At 35.7% G+C, this 18,086-nt stretch overlaps 2 protein-coding genes and 1 long non-coding RNA gene across 3 annotated transcripts; all 3 read right to left on the bottom strand.

The window, feature by feature from the left end:
- Window positions 1-215: 215 nt before the first annotated feature.
- LOC114730450 (ABC transporter D family member 2, chloroplastic) lies at window positions 216-7,602 on the bottom strand. The gene is made up of 10 exons (XM_028917533.1): window positions 7,127-7,602; window positions 6,487-6,685; window positions 5,957-6,024; window positions 4,961-5,287; window positions 4,637-4,801; window positions 3,740-3,968; window positions 3,048-3,289; window positions 2,627-2,948; window positions 1,515-1,783; window positions 216-527 (listed from the first exon to the last, which is right to left on the bottom strand). Exons 1-10 carry the CDS (start codon window positions 7,364-7,366, stop codon window positions 339-341), a joined length of 2,250 nt encoding a protein of 749 aa, XP_028773366.1. The 5' UTR covers window positions 7,367-7,602; the 3' UTR covers window positions 216-338.
- Window positions 7,603-13,310: 5,708 nt separating this feature from the next.
- Window positions 13,311-16,054, bottom strand: LOC114730452 (pentatricopeptide repeat-containing protein At2g35030, mitochondrial). Its single transcript, XM_028917536.1, has one exon. It carries the CDS (start codon window positions 15,356-15,358, stop codon window positions 13,454-13,456), a length of 1,905 nt encoding a protein of 634 aa, XP_028773369.1. The 5' UTR covers window positions 15,359-16,054; the 3' UTR covers window positions 13,311-13,453.
- A 566-nt stretch (window positions 16,055-16,620) lies between these two features.
- LOC114730454 (uncharacterized) lies at window positions 16,621-17,417 on the bottom strand. The gene is made up of 2 exons (XR_003738837.1): window positions 17,340-17,417; window positions 16,621-17,236 (listed from the first exon to the last, which is right to left on the bottom strand). It is a non-coding gene; the product is annotated as an uncharacterized LOC114730454 (long non-coding RNA).
- Window positions 17,418-18,086: the final 669 nt, after the last annotated feature.

Genomic DNA, 18,086 nt, shown 5'->3' with positions numbered 1-18,086 from the left:
TAATAATTTGTTTACATGATCCAAAAGAGAAATTTTATTTTTAAGATCTTTAGCTCTCATGAATCAGTGATTATAATTTTATTTTCAGCGTTTAAGAAGAAAAAATTTTCCTCATTGTTACCCTGACATTAACGCATTCAGAATTCCTTAATAATCCCTATCTATCTTACTATGAAACTTGAATAATACTACCTCCTCCTAATTATAAGACCTCATTACCGGAGGTAGTACAGCAGATATTGCAGGAAAGAAAAATTTACAGATTTACAACCTTATGGAAGATATATTAATAAACAAAAATGTTACAATGAACATAGGCAAATAGGGTTTGAAGCCACCTACAATTTTAGTTTTGGAAAACCCGAAGACTTGCCCCTAGTGCACTCAATAGACCAATTTATCCTGTCACTGTTAGGATCAATGGGGGATATGCGTAAAATCCTGTTGTGATACTCGCACAAGGTTTGCCTATGGCCAATACTGATATACGTTACACCTGCTGCACTAATCTTCTGGTACAAAAAAGCCTGCAAACCATAACGTAACAAGATGATATTAAAATAAAGATCAACTCATTGCTTATTGGAATAACAAGCCTAGCGTCTTTAGATCCTAGCAGAAGGTCTGGTAAGAAATAGCAGTTATTACTAATACAGTCCGTTGATTACACAAATTTAAGAGCCATGCAATTTTGATGGGCAGTTCACAAGGACCTAAATCAAATGCCATTTGACCTTTCTTTGCCTGTTTGATATATAAGAATAAACATGAATGGAAAGAAAATGTGATTTTGAGGAAATAAAATACTATGGAGTCCTTACTTTGCAAAGTAAGAGAAAGACGTAGGATAAAACCTATGAACAATAAATTACAAGACTATAACCACCTAGGTCTAGCTAGATGGTTATGATGGGATGGGGTATGGGTAGTAATCAGAGAAAACCTCATAAACGACATTACAAAATGAGGATTGATAGGGAACCTTTCCTCTACCAAACGGGTTTTTCCCCCCCTCATCCTTCCAACAAAATCATTTATTGTGGATTAAGTTCTTCGTTTTACTTTTTGTCCTTCCCCACCAAAAATATAAAAGATGTGATGTGTAACCAGCAGAGACGACATCAGCAGCTAATAAATTAGCCACTTAATCAATTACCAATAGGGATAGTAATACATTATGCCCCAGGATTCACTTAATAGCTCAAACTTGTAACAGTTTGAGGCCCCACGCTTTGCTGGAATCGTTTGCTTAATTTTTAGTTTCAGATCAAAGCATGGCAGGTCTGTGCTTTGTCCATGATAAAAGTCCAAAGGAGGTACTCATTATGCACACAAGAATAGAGGGGATTATCTAGACAAGTCTTCAATGGTTGAATGCTTAAGTTGTGTGAAAATAATAAATCCTTGCTTGAAGAATTATAGCCCACAATTGAAGAGCATACCCTTCATTGTGCGTGTGTCTCAGGCCCAAAAAAAAAAGAAGGTGTAAGCTAAACTGGGAATTGATAATATACCTCATTGGCTTCATCAAGTGCACTTGTAGATTCATCCAACAGAACCAATTTTGGTGTTGAAAGCAAAAGACGGGCAAAAGCCAGGCGTTGCTGCTCTCCTAGAGAGAGAACACTAGACCATTCCTGTATTGAATCCCAGTTAAACCGAGCCAATAAATAACCTAGACGGACATCCTCTAAGACCTTTATAAGCTCATCTGGTGTTGGCATTTCAGGCTTTTCAATCTTGTTATCTGAGTTTGGTGATTTCATCAAGAAAGGCAATATAGCTGCAGAACAAGTGAAAATAGATTCACTCAGTAATCTCCTAATCATATGATACAAGTTGAATTTTTTAAATGACTAAAAATTTGGTACAGCAATACTCAGAAGAAAAAGACAGATCATGGATTTGTCCTTGCAATCTTAATTCATTGACCAGAGTTTACCATTCTCAGTGCATTTATACGTACATGCTGGTTTAGTATGCTTTGGATATAAGTTATGTTGGTACAGCTGACTTGACCAAGGTCGAACAAAAAATTCAGTTTTACCACCAAAAGAACAAAGCTTTGAATCAAAATTTACATGTTTCCAATTTAAAAAGATTCTTTTTAACTAAACATTTCCTTAAGAACAGAATTTCCCCCTTTACATTGAATCATTACAAAGCATCCTACAAACAACTACACGAGCATATATGGTGCTCTTGGCATACCTATAGTCCCTTGATATGATTTAAGTATTCACTCAATTTGAATCCTCCGTAGTCACAAAAATGACGTCATAGGGTACATTTAGAAAGAAAAAAATGAGTATAAAGAGTAGACATCAAATGGTTATGCTGTTCTATATTATCCTCTCTCCAAATGCAAAATTACATGACCATAGAGGATCTCATTCGGCATTCACCATGTTAGAAGCACATACTATAATTATGATGGAAGCAATACTTTAGAAGAACAAACTATTATTTGTCTCAATAATTGCAGTAGATCAAATGGAAATTAGACATAACACAGAAAAAAGAAACAAATGCGCATCAGAATAAGAAAACAAAATTAAGCAGCAAGCGTAGGAGAAAATAATAGCATATTGAGATGGTGCAGGAAAAGAAATTAGATATGGCATACTTCTTGCTTTAGTATTATCCAATGCAGGTACAACATCATCAGCCCATGTTGGATAAAGTAATTGCTGACGAAGAGAACCCAAAACCATATATGGCCTTTGAGGAAGAAAAAAAGCTCCAGAAATTCTGCTCAAGGATTTTCCATGTTCTTCGTATGCATCAGAGTCCTTATTTACTGTGGGAGTATTTACATCTAAGGAATTGGACTGCTGCAGCTCTTCCTCATCTTTCACATAGTATGTGATTTTTCCAGTTCCAGTATTCCATAGACCAGCCAGACCTCTTAGCAAAGAAGTTTTACCACTGCCACTAGGCCCCATTATCTGTTGAATTCATTATATTGCAAGTTCATTTTAACATCCTCACCAACATGGCAATGCCAAATTATTAACTTGGGTGTGAGATTTAAACGAACTGCTTACCAATAAATGATCCTTTCCCTTGATTGTCAATGACAAATCTCTAACAAGAACAGCTTTGCTGGGTGTTTTCAGAGTCAAGTTTTCTATTTCCAGTAATGTTTCGCATTTATCTGGGGGTGTGGATCCATTGGAATCCAGTACAGATGAACTCTGAACATTTTTGTAAGAAATACATATCCTTTCCAGCGTATCAGCAAGAGATTTGGAGCTGCTGCTAGTTTCCAGAATATCATTAAATTCACCTGTATATACAAGGAAAAGGTGTTTTCAAATGGATTCACCTAATCAAGCATCTCATTTCTCAGGTTCAGCATATAGCATGATTGATCAATCGCACCATTCAAACAATTTGAGAGGGAAAAGCTAATAAATTTACAAGTACATAGACAGATTAAAGGGGAAATTTTGGAGATGGAATAGATGAATATTTCAAGCATTTCCACGAGATACAAGGGGAAAGCGATCACACACAAATCAATGAAAAAGACAAAGACTCCTAGCAATATCCACAATATATTGTCACTGTCTCCATGGTACATTTCACTTGAATGATATAAAAATGGTGAACATTGGTTGGATGACATAAAAAATAAAGGCCACTTATAATACTTTCATAGGATTTCTCCTTTTTGTCTACAGACACAGCAAATTGTACTAGGAAAAAAAAGAAATAAATGGAAATGATGCAGTACCTAGCCGATTTATAACAGCAGAAAATGCACTAATAGCTTGAAACTGATACACGATGAGGGAAAAGTCTCCAAGGATATGATTAAAAGCAGAAACTGACTGATTAATGACCCCAAACTCAATTTTTCCTGAGAAATACATGGGAGCAATAACAGCAACAGGAAGAACTTGAATGAGATAGCGGTAACCATTGGTGAAGAACTCCAGATTTCTAGAAGCTATCAACAATTCCTGAAATCCAAGGAACAATTAACTTATAGTTATTTATTGAATTATTGATAGCTAAGAAGTTAAACTGCATTGCGTAGCTTATAGCATGAGAATGTTATAATTATCAATGATAAAAGGAGACATGGCACTGCTAAATGGTTGCATTCCGCATTCAGAGAGTTAGAGTAGAAACCATTCTATCAATAATGAAAAGCACCACACCATATAACTCAACAATAGCAAACTGATATTTGCATTCCAATCAGCTCAAATTATCCAACTGCAAATGATTAGGGCTTCCGCTTAACATAATTCTTCCAAAGGAACTAATTGTTCAATCAGAAAAGGAACTCTTGAGGATTAAAGGCTCAACTAGGGTGCCTCAGGTTCCATGTCAAAAGTCCATGTAACTGACATATAGTCTGATAAGTTCTTGGTTGGTAAGCAACAGTAAGCAAGTTCTTTATTAGAGTATAAGTCAGTACACATGAAACAGTAGAAATGGCTTACCTTTTGCCACACTAAATGCTGAAAAATTACACTTATGACTTACATTGATTCAAGCAGTGTACGAAGGAGAAACAAAGCATTAGGTTATAAAAACCTAAGAAGCAAAGCAAGTTTTACTCAATAAAATGCCTATGATGTCCTGGACAAAATTATAACAAAGAAGGAGAAGAATATTTTACAGTTAGATTTTCAAAGGCGCTGCCAAAGCGCTGCAGAAGAAGTTTCATTTCACTTTCTTCACCACCATAGAAAGCAACTGATTCAGCATTTTCTCGAATTCGCACAAGCCCATAACGAAAATCTGCTTCTTTTTTCTCTTGCAAGAAATTTAAGTTAACCAATCCCTGTCATTGTAACAATCTGCCGTTAATAAAAATGGCAGTATTTTAAAGTTCCACATTTTTAGTTGTTTCATTGGGTTGGGGGAGGAAGTGCGGATTTAGAGCTTTTCCCCTAAAATTCAAACTATCAAGTGCAGATAAAATAAAATAAAAGACTCATACCTTTCCAAGAAAAACACTGACAGCAGTCCCACCAATGGAGTATGCAAGAAGAACAACAAAGAGGGGAGGATAGATTCCATACAAGATATTACTGAATGAGACTAAGTCTACGGCAGCATTAAAGAATGTCAGAGAGAAGGCGATGGCTGTCCCAGTAAAAGAACTTAGATCATCAACAATTCGCTGGTCTGGATTATCAATGATTGATTGTGACTGAATTTTATAGAATGTCTGATTTTTAAGATAACGTTCCATGTAAAAGCTTGTCATCCAAGATCTCCATCTCAAAGAAAGAGTTTCTCTTGCATAGTCTCTCAGTACAAAAAACTATGGCACAATGATGAACAAGGTTAGAAAAAATCTGTACAAGAATTTAAAAAAAAAAAAAAAAAAAAACACTAAGAACAATGCCATCCATACTTCTTTCTAGCCTGCCAAAAAAGGATGCCATCCATACTACTCATATTTTATACTACATTTTTAGATTTGGATTTACCCGTAGGTGTACATGTTTGATTACAGAGAACTTGCAAAGTACCTTGGAAAACTTATGAAAAGATAATCTTATTGCTTCATACTGAAATCGACTTATGCTCATGTAGTTCCCATACATTTTTCTTTCTTAACAGGGGATAAAAAATTCATTTCTGTAGTATGAAAGCTAGAATTTATTCATTCCAAAACTAAATGCTGATGAAGTCCACTTCAGTAAAGGTAGAGAAAAGCAATGATGATATTTAGGTCCTCACACAGCAGGCAAAGGCCTGAATATTGCTGAATGTGACTATTACGTTCCCCCCCCCCCCCCCAAAAAAAAAAAAAAAAGGTAACAATTAAAGTTACATCTATGTTTTTTATTCTGTATCTCTCTCATCTTATGTTTCTTTTTCAGCTCCATGCTCCTTGAGAAGAAAATGCTTATCAGTTTATCATCATTGGAAGAACTAAAGCAAAGTCTAGCAGAGCTATACCTAGGAAGTGCAGCTAGATGCTCACCGGGATTCCCGTAGCAAAGCCACCCAAGTAGTAAAGTAGTTGCCTCGTGAATTGCTCCTGGTCCTTGTCTTGAAATAATAAAGTTCAACTATTTCAGTTAGTTTTTGCCACTTCAGACCAGATCAAGTAAATAATTGGTAAACTAAGACTTGATTCCTGGATTTTTATATGCCCATTTAACTTTCGTCACTCTAAGTGCAAGAGTTAGAACATGAAAATAAAAAACTCGTGTAGGTGTAGCCAGTAACCTGTTTATTTGCCAGCTATTTTAGATTAAAGCTAAACTAGACTATGGGCCCCAAGTTTAGCAGAGTCTAAAATGAGCCTCATAGTCTATAACTTATGAATAGTGTAGTTTCATGCATATTTTATTATATATAGACAAGTCTAACAATTTAAGAACTAATTTATTAATTCTCAATGGTAAATGACAAACAAGGACAGGAATTCTAAAATTATATACTCTGAAGCGATTCATAACAGGATAATAATATGAGAACGTTTGAGCACTCATATATATGATAACTTACTGGCAAGCGCATTATAGAAGTCTCTCCCAAGAAAATTGAAGCCTACGCTGATTCCTGTAGTAGCCAAAGTGAGAGCAAAAACCCCAGCAAGTTGTAATCTCGCTTGAACTTTGTCGTCTGAAGACCAATAAGGAGCTGCCACTTTCCAAAACCTTCTAAAAAGAGTTTGTATATCCTGATCCTTATTCTGCTGCTGTTGCTGCACTTCAACACATTCGTCCTACTTTTTAACTCCATTCTCAATAATTCCAAGCAAAAATCACAAAGAAACTTGAGCAAATTACAATTTTCATCTTTGAAAGATCACAAAATTCCCAATTTGGCTATCCAAAGGGTAGGTCTATCTCGACCCTGTAGACTTACTAGCTAGTCTATATCAATAGAATGCATTTGTAACTGTTTAAAACGATGAAACGGTGCCTCCTCCTTGCCAAAATAGCAGGTGGTCAATAAGTTTTTTTTCTGCAGCGTTTCTGGACGCTAAGCATGACCATTTCATCCCATAACGGACACATAAAGTCCGCATATGTCAACAAACTGACACAGGAGAAACTATTGGAAGTGACTAAATTGAGAACTTCATAATTTTCAAAGACAAAAACTGTAATTTACTGAAGAAATAGCACGTAGTGAAGAAGACCTTATCTGGGTCTGGCGGCAACGGAGTCGTAGTTACCGGGGTAGAAGAAGAAGCAGAACACCTGATGGGGTTGTTCCAATTCCTCCTCCTTTCAGGCTTGCTTCTCAAGATGCGCACTTCAGAAAATGAAGCGGAAGCACGAAAACGAACAGGGAAATGCAGATGATTGTAGAATGGAAAGTTGTGATTACAAGTGGAGGTAAACGAAAGAAGGTGTGCTTGTTGAGTCTGCAAAACCATTTTGGTTTTCCTTTGTAGGATTTCTTATTTGGATCCTAAATTGTATGAAAAACTATTTCTTTCTTCTGTATATCTAATCTACTCTTCTTCTCATCCTCCTCCTTTGCTATGGATACCGTGGAGTCTGAGTGAGATGACTTCCAAATTTCAATTGAGACTGCTGTTCAGTGTTTAATGAGTTAAGACCCTGTTTGCTCTGTGAAGAGTGAAGACGCAAATTGAGAGCCGCAAATAGATTATTGAAGAATTATCCATACAGTAGATTTGCTGGCGATCCACAAATTGCCACGGGAAGGAGAGAATTATATTTATATGTTTTGTTTAAATTATTTTATTCGTCCATTTTCTTTTAATTTATAATTTAATTGTCGTCTATGTGGTGTGGCAAGAGACAGAATTTTTTCCAGCCAGGAAGTAGCGGAAAAGGGAAAAGTAGCTTATTAAAATAGGATGAATTACAATAGACAGTGAGTTAAGTAGAAAAAGTTAGTTTCTCACTGTGTGAAGAACTAAGATTCAAATCTTCACTATAAAAAGTTTTCAAATTTAATACTTACTAATGTCTCGAATAAGATTACTTCCAATAGGAGGATATCTAGCTTTAGTGAAAAAAAGTAGCATTAATATTCTCGATCTTATAATGCAAAGATTAGAAAACTTGCAGGGGCCTTGGTTTAAGAAAATAGGATATAATAAGGCTGTTCTTGCTAAACAGATTTGGAGTTTTTATTATTATTTAATTTTTTTTTTTTTGGGGTGCCGCAGTGATTTTGGAGGATTGTTCTTGGCCATATTGACTACCCTAGTATTGCTCAGACCTTGTAGAGGCATAACTGGTTTTTAGATCCTTTTTGTCTCGGCATTTGAAGGGCATCATGAAAGTGAAGGATTGCTTGTGGCTTAGCTCGTTTCTTCTCTTGTCGTTCTATAGTCTGTTTTTCAATTTTCTCATTTCAGCCTAGTGCTTGCCTCATAATTAAAAAAAAAAAAAAAAGACGAAGGATTTGATCTCTCATAAGTAAACGACATTGACAAGTGGACAAAAAACATAATACTACTTCCGGTCCTTAATCAACTAGCTTGACTTTTATTTTGAGAGATCTCTCATATAAGATTTCATTTTACTTTTATTTTGATCCCAAATGTAAGATCGTAATCCGTTTTGTTTATAATATTTATGTATTTTTTTCAAGATAATCCTTCTAATAATAGTAATTCTAGCCAATATACTTGATTAGTAAGGATATTTTAGGAAAGACAACACCTATTTATGACAAATAATTAACTCAACTTCCTTCTTGAATTTCTCAAATTAATCAACTAGCTCTTATAATTAGGACCGGATATAGTATTTCTTTGTTAGGGCAGTTTGATTTCAGGATGATCAAAATCTCATTCGTCCAAAGTTGATTATTAGATCAACTGCGGTTTGAAATTACATATAGTGTGGCTCCAAACATGCTGTAGTTCTCTTTGAAACCTAATGCAGCATGCTGGGCTAATGACTTACAGTACACAGTTGGTAGCTTATTTTGCATGACGGAGAAATAGAATTTGAACTAAGGAATTTTGTGGTCCATAACTTGCTAGTTCCCCTTTTTTTTTGGTTGGGGGGGGGGGGTGTGTGTTTTATCTCTCACAACATTTGAAGAAAGGGACGTGTTTGGTGTGAATGGATAAAGTTAATGGTCCAAAGGGTCTAAGTGCTTGATTAATAATAATAGAGCTAAAAGATGATATTTGGGAAGCAATTTGAAAATTCAAGACCCGTCATAGAATTAATCTCTTTTGAAAATTGATTAGGATTACCATCGCTAAAATGCTACTTCTCCAATCCTTAATATAAGACTCATTTAACTAATTTGATTAGATTAAAGAAGTTAGATAAGTTAGTTAATTATAAGAAATGAGACATGTTTTTTCTAAAATACCATAATCATCTTTCTTAATACCCTCTTTTCCTCTTCTACTTGATTATAGTTAAAGGAGTGTCCATAGAGGTAATTTAGAGAAAATTGATAGATATGAGAAATGAGTCTTATATTTAGGACCAAAACTAACTCAACAATTAGATCCTATATTAAGGATTGGAGGAGTATTATTCATCATCATTTACAATAGATTCAGGCTATAGTATCGAACTAAGGGATCATTCATTCATTTGTCTTTCATCTGTTTATTTATTTGATAGTTTTTGATTTGGCGTTGAGTTTGGATGCAAGCCTCATTGTTGAACGCTTCATTAAATTAATATTTATGTTCTATTTATAAGTTTATTTTTTATTAATTATGTATAGATTCTGTTCTAGAATCATTAAAATTATCCTATTAATCAATAATCATTACTGTCATCGTAAGATATAAAATCTAGGGAAAATGGCAATTAGGTCTCAGTCAAAGGAATTAAATACAAAAAAATCCCTTGAAATCATGAAATTATTTTAAAGTTTCAAAATTTTTTTTGCATTAAATTTTATTTGTTTACTTACCAAATTACCCTTCTTTTTTTTTTAGTTTGCATTGACAACTAAAAGAGCAGTGGTTGACAACTCAGGGTGTAAGGATTGACAACTATCGCGACTAGTTTGACAACTTATGATGTTAAACCAGTCGCGATAGTTGTCAATCCTTACACCCTGAGTTGTCAACCACTGCTCTTTTAGTTGTCAATGCAAATTAAAAAAAAAGGATAATTTGATAATTAAACAAATAAAATTTATTACAAAAAGATTTCTTAAGACTTCAGAATAATTTTATGATTTCAAGAGTCCTTTTTGCATTTAATTCCCTTGAGTGGAACCTAATTGCAATTCTCCCTAAAATCTATAATAATTTAAGATATTTACATCATAAATAATATAACTTGCTCATCATACACCATATAAAATGCATCAAATCCACGTCTAATCTAATTAAATAGTCATAAAACAAATGTATATAAAATAGGAAAAATAGGGAGGAAAAAAGATCATTAAAATAGAAAAATTACATACAGGACCCGTTTACAAAAATTGTTATCAAAATTCACACTATTATTGTGAAAACCCATAATGGGTACTAATTAACAATTATTCTATTTTGGCAGTTTTTTTGCTGTTGCCATTTTCCCCATAAAATATAGTTCTAATAAGTTGCATAATTCATTATTCATGAATAATATGACCAATCATTCTGAGTCCATACTAAATGAGCAAAGACCAAAGTCTAGTCATAGAACAAACTATGTAAGCGTTAATTGTGAAATTTTACGTACGCCAAGGAAAAAATGCGACATGTGAGACCTCCACAAAAATGGAGTCAAATGAGAACGAAACTCCGATTGTCTGCAGGATTGAAAGACAAAATGATCACAGTAGAAAGTAAATTACATCAAAACATTCTTTCTACTACATGAACCACAATCGTTGATGTTAGTCTTCTACTCTGAACTGTCACCTGAGAAATAGTTACAGAACATCAACTACGGGTTAAAGAGTCAAGAACAGGTGATTATCTAAAACCAAGCAATTTAGACATTACTAGCCATGGCTAAAACTAAGGACCGATCAATGACTTTATATGGTTCCTGCAAGATCTCACTTCTTTTCCTGAACAGAATCAGCCTGTGTTTCATCAGCTTCTGCTTCCTCTCCATCGGTTTCATTTGCTCCTTGTGCCTTCGCCATCTCCCTAACCTCTCCAGGAGGAGGGTGGTCAAACTTACAGGTTGCACCAAACTTGCAGGTGCCAGTTTTCAAATAATATGGACAGATTACAACACCCTTCTTTTGAGGACCCCTTTTCACAACCAAAAATGGACCCTACACAGATCTTCATTGGCAACAATATTTTTTATAATCCAAACTCTACAAGTCTAAGAACTCACCCGTCATCAAAGTGCCAAAATGCAAGATAAGGTTCTTAAAATTGTTCTCCCCCCAAGTGTAACTCAAGTGCAAAATGGACAAAGAGAAAGGCTAGCCATGAATAAAAGCCACATAATCAGAACCCAAACAGAAGCTTACGTCCTTAACCATATGATAAGCTAAGCCAAATCTCCCTCTACAGTTTACACATAATAAAGTCACATGAAGCAACTCCCCACCTCATCCCAGTTCAGCAGATAGTTTGCCACTGAAAACACGATCATCATGTTTGATTTTAAAAATACCTTTGATGGAAACACAGCTCTGAAATAGTATTATTCTATGGCATAAACTAGGTTTCATGGAGCATACCCTAAGCAAAGGGAAACAACTTCTCAGACTTTTTCATACCCATACAACAAACTACCCAGCCGATGCATACTCTAACTGCCAACTCAGAAATACCATAAACATATCACTGAATCTCATGTGCAGATAACATATCAAAACTAGTCATAGAACAAATGAAAACCTAGCAATTCACAAAAGTCAAGCAGGATCAATAATCATGTGGCTTCAAGCTTTATTGAGGTAAGCACAGAAACAGGGCCTTGGTAAGTTGTGCAGTATATCCATGAGATCGTGGACAGGAAATAAACCAACCCGAAGAAGAAACAACAACAGCAAGACTACATGAAAGAGCAAAACAGACATCTTGAATGAAGCTCTGCTATTCTATACCCAAAGAGAATCCAGGCACAAAATGTGCAATTGCTCCTCATCAATGAAGCAACAGCCCAGAAACTAGACAAGAAGAATCATGACTATTGGGAAACAAAAAGAACATGAGGCAAAAGAATAGATGGGAAATAGGCAAATAGCCCTTTCTCTCGAGTGTTTTCCCCTTTCATTTCCTTCAACATCTTCCCCGCATGTTTTTCAATGTCTCACAGCATCCTCCCCCCCCGGGGGGGGGGGGGGCTCACATCAATATATATTCCCTTCTCCCTTCTAACAAAGGTCCTCACTAAATCCTTGCCCTTTATTTCTCTTCCTCCGATTGACTCACTTCCTTAAACCCCATTCTCCTCTCACTCTCAATTTTACTCACTCTATTTCACTTTCCCCTCTTCTTTCCCTGGGCCTCACTCTGCTTTTGTTTATAGATCAGATACCTTGGTTAAGCTTGTTCACATGCTTTGCTCTGCTAAATGCTTTCCATCTCCTTCTCTTTTTCTGCTTTGGGATCATGACTTGCGCTATGCCAGCCTTCCTCTTCAGCTATGCCACTGCCACCATGCCTCCGTCACTTTCTTTCTATGCTTGTCACTTCATCATTAAATGTGAATTTTTATACGGTTTAGCTAGCAGTGCTCTATTAGATTATTTCCATGCTGGCACGCATCAGCAAAATAAAATTTTTGAAGATGCTTATCACTCTTGAATCAAATTATTTGATAATAAACACGCTAAAACTTGAAACAGACCAAGTCTATGAATACGCATGAGATCAACAGGTTTGAAAGTATACAAATTCAACCCAGAAGTCAGTTAAATAATTAATGAGGTGGTAATTCTACCAGGAATATTTAAACCTTGGCGTCTGCGTCTCATTTTCTTTTTGGGGAAATGCACACCTACAGTATAGTAAACGCATATGATGTTTGCAAAGGAAATTATAGTATGGTGGCGTCAGTGAGTGTGAGAATCTGAAAGAGAGGAAAGCATGCATATACAATTACAAGTAATTTATTAGACCTACAAAAGCATAAATAAGTTTTGGGGAAAAATTTGTGCTGAACATGGTCTCAGAGCTCTCACAATCAACAATTTCAAAGGCTCCAGCCTTCAAGTGCCAAGAATCATGTTCCTGAACTCTGAAACATATTTACCATCACCACTTACACATACCAGTTAATCTTTTCCTAAAACTAGCATGGGTCTATTGAGTCTGGAAAAATGAGCCGTGATATTCATAATTCATGACTAGGACAGTTTGTTAGAATTTTTATAATATATATAATTCTAAGAATTAAAGAGCCAATTATCAAACTTTTTGCTGATTGGTCAAAAGAGAATGGTGTTTTTGATATGTATGACCCTCCCTCACATGCAAAGTTATTTGGGCTAGAAGCCTGTTAATATCTCTTTAACAACGTCAATCACAAGCACCAATGATCTTTCTTGCATTTCATATCCCTTCCAGATTATTCAAATTTCAGGCAATACGATTTCATGCTACTCAATTTCCACAATGAACAAATAAATCATCATCTGGCATGTCCCCAATATTCTTCATTTTGGGATGCAGATCAAGAAGTATATAGTCTATCTCCTCCAATTGAGAATGTGACTTATCACAAACAACAAATACTTGCACTTTATTGTTGACTTCTATCCAACTACACCCAGGCGGCTTCTTTAATCCTTTGTCCTTCATTTTCATCCTCATGATGGCAGCTTCTTTCCACTTTCCCGCTGATGCATACATGTTAGATAGTAATGAATAAGTTCCAGCATTTTCAGGCTCGATTTTAAAAATCTTCTTTGCAGCTAGCTTACCGATATCAGCATTTCCATGCACATTACATCCAGCAAGTAGGGCACCCCAAATGGAAAGTGATGCCTTTTCCCCAAGCCCTTCAATGATATCAAAAGCTTCCTTCAATCTTCCTGCTCGACCACAAAGATCAATCAAACATGTGTAATGATCTTCTTTGACTTGGATGGACTTGTTTTTATATAGATCATCAAAGAATTTCAACCCCTCCTCTACTAAACCAGAATGACTACAAGCAGAGAGCAATTCCACATAAGTGACATCATTAGCGTGAAGCCCAGATTTTTGCATTTCATTAAATAGGCTAATTGCCTCCTTACCACTTCCATGGTGTGCATATGCAGCGATCATCCCGTTCCAAGATATCAGATCCCTTTGGCCTGATAAATCATCATCAAACAACTTCCTAGCAATATGTAACTCTCCACACTTTGAGTACATATTTATCAGTGCAGATACCATGTATGTGTTGTCGTGATAGATTGTTTTACTTGTTAGTTGATGAATTTGTTGTCCCTCACAAAGACCAGCCAAGTCACTACAAGCACCCAAGACAGTTACAAAGGTTCCTGTGTTGGGTGTTATCCCATCGACAGCTAGCATTTTCTTAAACATTTTCAATGCTTCTTCACTTCGCCCATGCTGCACATACCCCGTCATCATAGCAGTCCAAGAAATGACATTTTTTCGTGGCATTTCATTGAATAGCTTTTCACCCGTGTCTAAGTTCCCATTCCGAATAAAACCTGTTATCATTGTATTCCAAGAAGATGTGTCCCGTTCAGGCATTCTCTCGAACAATTCGATAGCCTCATCAAACCTTTTATTCTGGGCATAACCAGCAATCATTGCATTCCATGAAACCACATTACGGACAGGCATATTATGAAAAAGAGCACGAGCTTCATCAATTCTACCATTTCTTAACAATCCTACAACCATGGCAGTCCATGAAATCACATCCCTTTTTGGCATCTGATTAAAAAGCCGACATGCATCCTCAATTCTCCCACTTTGAGACAAAGCTGTTATGATAGTATTCCATGAAACTACATTTCTCTCAGGCATTCTCCAAAACAAATCTAAAGCCAACTCAATTTGGCCATTTCGTGCATATCCATCGATCATTGTGTTCCAAGACACAACATTTCTCATAGGCATCGCATAAAATAACCTCTCAGATTCTTCGATTTGATTGAACTTTATATAACCAGCGACCATGGCAGTCCATGTGACTACATTGTTTTTGGCATCTACTCTATCAAACAGCCTCCTTGCTTCGTTCATCATCCCACATTTAATATATCCAGTTATCATAGTTGTCCATAAAACGACATCCCGCTCAACCATTTCATCAAACACCTTGCGTGCTTCATCTATTCTGCCTTCCTTGCAGAGATTTGAGATTAAGATATTAGAATGTTTCATTTCCAAATTTGCACCCCCTTTTTCAGAGAAAACGATGGCTTGCGAGTTGCCCGAAAGACCGGTCATAGATCTCCACCTAATTAGGTTATTTATGAGTAGAAGTCTATTAACCTTAAGAGCCTGGATCAAAGTGAATGGTAATCGAAAGCTTGCCAACATACTAAACTCAATGGCCCATCAAGTATCATACAATTTTATAGATAGGAATCCATATTTGATACAGTACAATATGATATACCAACTATGAGAATGATAATATATAACTCAATAAACCAACGAGAAGCCCTGACCTCAATATAGCCACAAACCCAGAAGAATATTTCTTTTGCTAGAAAGCTGCTGCACAGCTTATCCATTCTGGGGGGTCCATATGCTCAAAGACGTCATCATTGTCCGCGAAGGTCAAAAAGATCGAGGCTGCAACCCCAGTGCGGCCTGCTGCTCTTTTAATAAAGACGAAGACGGACTACATGAAAGAGGCATCTCCGCTCAATTTGACAGTGGTCCAGACTTAGAATCGGTCATAGTAATTTTTGTTTTCCGTTGTCTATCTCCGTGTTAACTAATTGGTTGCCTTCCGCTCTTTCGATTATGCTCTCCTTTGTAGCTCAAGAATTTATCATCTTCAATTCGGACTTCTCTCCCTTTTTTATTTTTTCTTTTTCTTTTTTGTGACTTTCAAACCATCTGCATTTCAAGAGCGACATGCAGAGCAAGGTTTCTTTAGCTCAAGAATGCACATGAAGAGCGATACGCATTTCAAACAACCTGCATTTCTGCTGCGAAGTCGCTTTTGGCTTTTGTGTTAAAATCAGCAAAATTACACAACTACATTTTATTCCCAATCGAACACTGTTTTTGGACAGATGCTCGAATAACAGTACAATAATTCGAGCAAAATGATACTCCCTTTGTCCCATATTATAAGCATCATTAAGAAGTAATCACGCATATTAAAATGTTAGTTAAAATTAGTTAAAGATAATAAATGTGTAAAAATTAGAAATTTTTTCACTAAAATGCTCTTATTTATGAGGAGAGAGTATAAGAAAGAAAAATAAAAAAAATTATAAAAGAGAGAGAATATATGATAGAGAGATAATGGTTTGAAAAATAAATAATAATATATTAAATATTAAAATAAATCATTAATGAGGACAAAATAGAGAATTCGCTAAAAAATTTAAAAAATTGTAAATATTATTTATATTTAGAGACAAGAGAGAGATACTGTTGTTGGTTATAATACGAGATAGAGGGAATAAATCAATAAAACAATCATCAAAGGGAAAAGGAGCGAAGGAAAGGCAAAGACCTCGCTACCTTGAGCTTAGAACAGGCACTGTCGGTTAGCGAATTATTATTTCTTTTACACCTTTCACTCCCTCCTCCAACCCCCAACAGAAAGGAGGAAAAATGCATTTTATAAATATATGTTGATTTCTGCTCATTCAAGTATAATTGCTGATATTTATACAAGTGACCACTGCATGAACAACCGATGCATGAACTACAATATTGTCATGTGATGTCTAAATTAAAAGACGCTGAATCATGTAAGCTGAATCTCTTGGTGATCAGCTGGCATTATCATGCAAGTTTTAGTAGATATGGTGCAGTACGGACATTTACCCTGTTTACAATTTGGAGAGTTGCACCTTTGAAGTCAGATCTAATTTTGTCTCTAAATCACTTCATGCAGTATCGTCTTTAGAACATGTTAATCTGATTTTACAATGTGCTCTCATCTCACCCCCCCCCCCAAAAAAATCCTCACTTCCAGGCCTGGAGTAATTTGAATATTAATGGCAGATTAAAAGGGTTTTGTTTCTATGTATGCAAATAATTAGCCCCAAATCAACTTGCTAATCCGCAGCATTCTAGCTTCATGTTTGGGCATTAAATGGATTTGCTGATGCAGAGATAAGATGATTCTCTCCTTTTCCGCCTTCAATTAGCTTTATCCCCCCAATAACCAATGCACTTCAGCAAGATCAAAGCTTCTCCATATATACGCAATGGGAGAAACGAATCAATCTTTCATATGCGTGTCAAAAAAAAAAAACTCAAAAATCAGAGAGAAAAATTCATCATCGAAAATCAAAATGAAATTTCTGAATAGAAATTATAACGATCATACCTTGGGAAAGATAAATACAAGGAAGCCAAAATTGTGCAGAACAGACGGCAGTGACGGCAGCGGCTGGAGGAGCAGGCAGCGACGGCTTCAAGAGCAAGGATCACGCAGCACAGAATCAGGAGCGGCTGAAAAGAGAAAGAAGTGAGAAAATGGTTTCTAAAAGGGGCAAACTTGGAATATTAAAAGGCTGTCATGGGTAGTTTAATCAATATAAAACATAATATTTCTCTCCTCTCTAAAAATCCACAAATTTAGAGCAGAGCAAGAAGGAAGAAGAGGAGCACTAAAAGACAAATTTCTTCTTTTCCCTTCCTTTTATTTTTTCCATTCAAACACACTTATCTCATTCCCTTCCTTTTCCTCTACTCCTCTCCCCTCAACAATCCTCCAACCAAACAGTGCCTCGAAGAAAGGGATGCGTTTGGTGTGAAATGGATAAAGTTAATGACTCAAAGGGTCTAAATGCTTAATTAATAATACTACCTCCGGTCATAATTATAAAAGTTAGTTGATTAATTTAAAGAAATTAAAGAAAGAAGTTAAATTAGTTATTTGTAATAAATATGTGCTGTTTTTTCAAAAATATCTTTACTAATTAAATGTATTGATTAGAATTATCATTGTTAGAAGAACTATCTTGAATATATATATATATGAGAGACAAAATAGATTGAAATCTTATATTTAGAATCAAAATAAAAGTCAAACAAGGTTTTATATTAAGGATCGAAAGTAGTAATAGAGCTA

Source organism: Neltuma alba, unplaced genomic scaffold (genome assembly GCF_004799145.2).
Source record: "Neltuma alba isolate B1F8T4 unplaced genomic scaffold, ASM479914v2 tig00012732_pilon, whole genome shotgun sequence".
Classification (NCBI taxonomy): domain Eukaryota; kingdom Viridiplantae; phylum Streptophyta; class Magnoliopsida; order Fabales; family Fabaceae; genus Neltuma; species Neltuma alba.
This window is presented reverse-complemented; position numbering and strand designations above follow the sequence as displayed.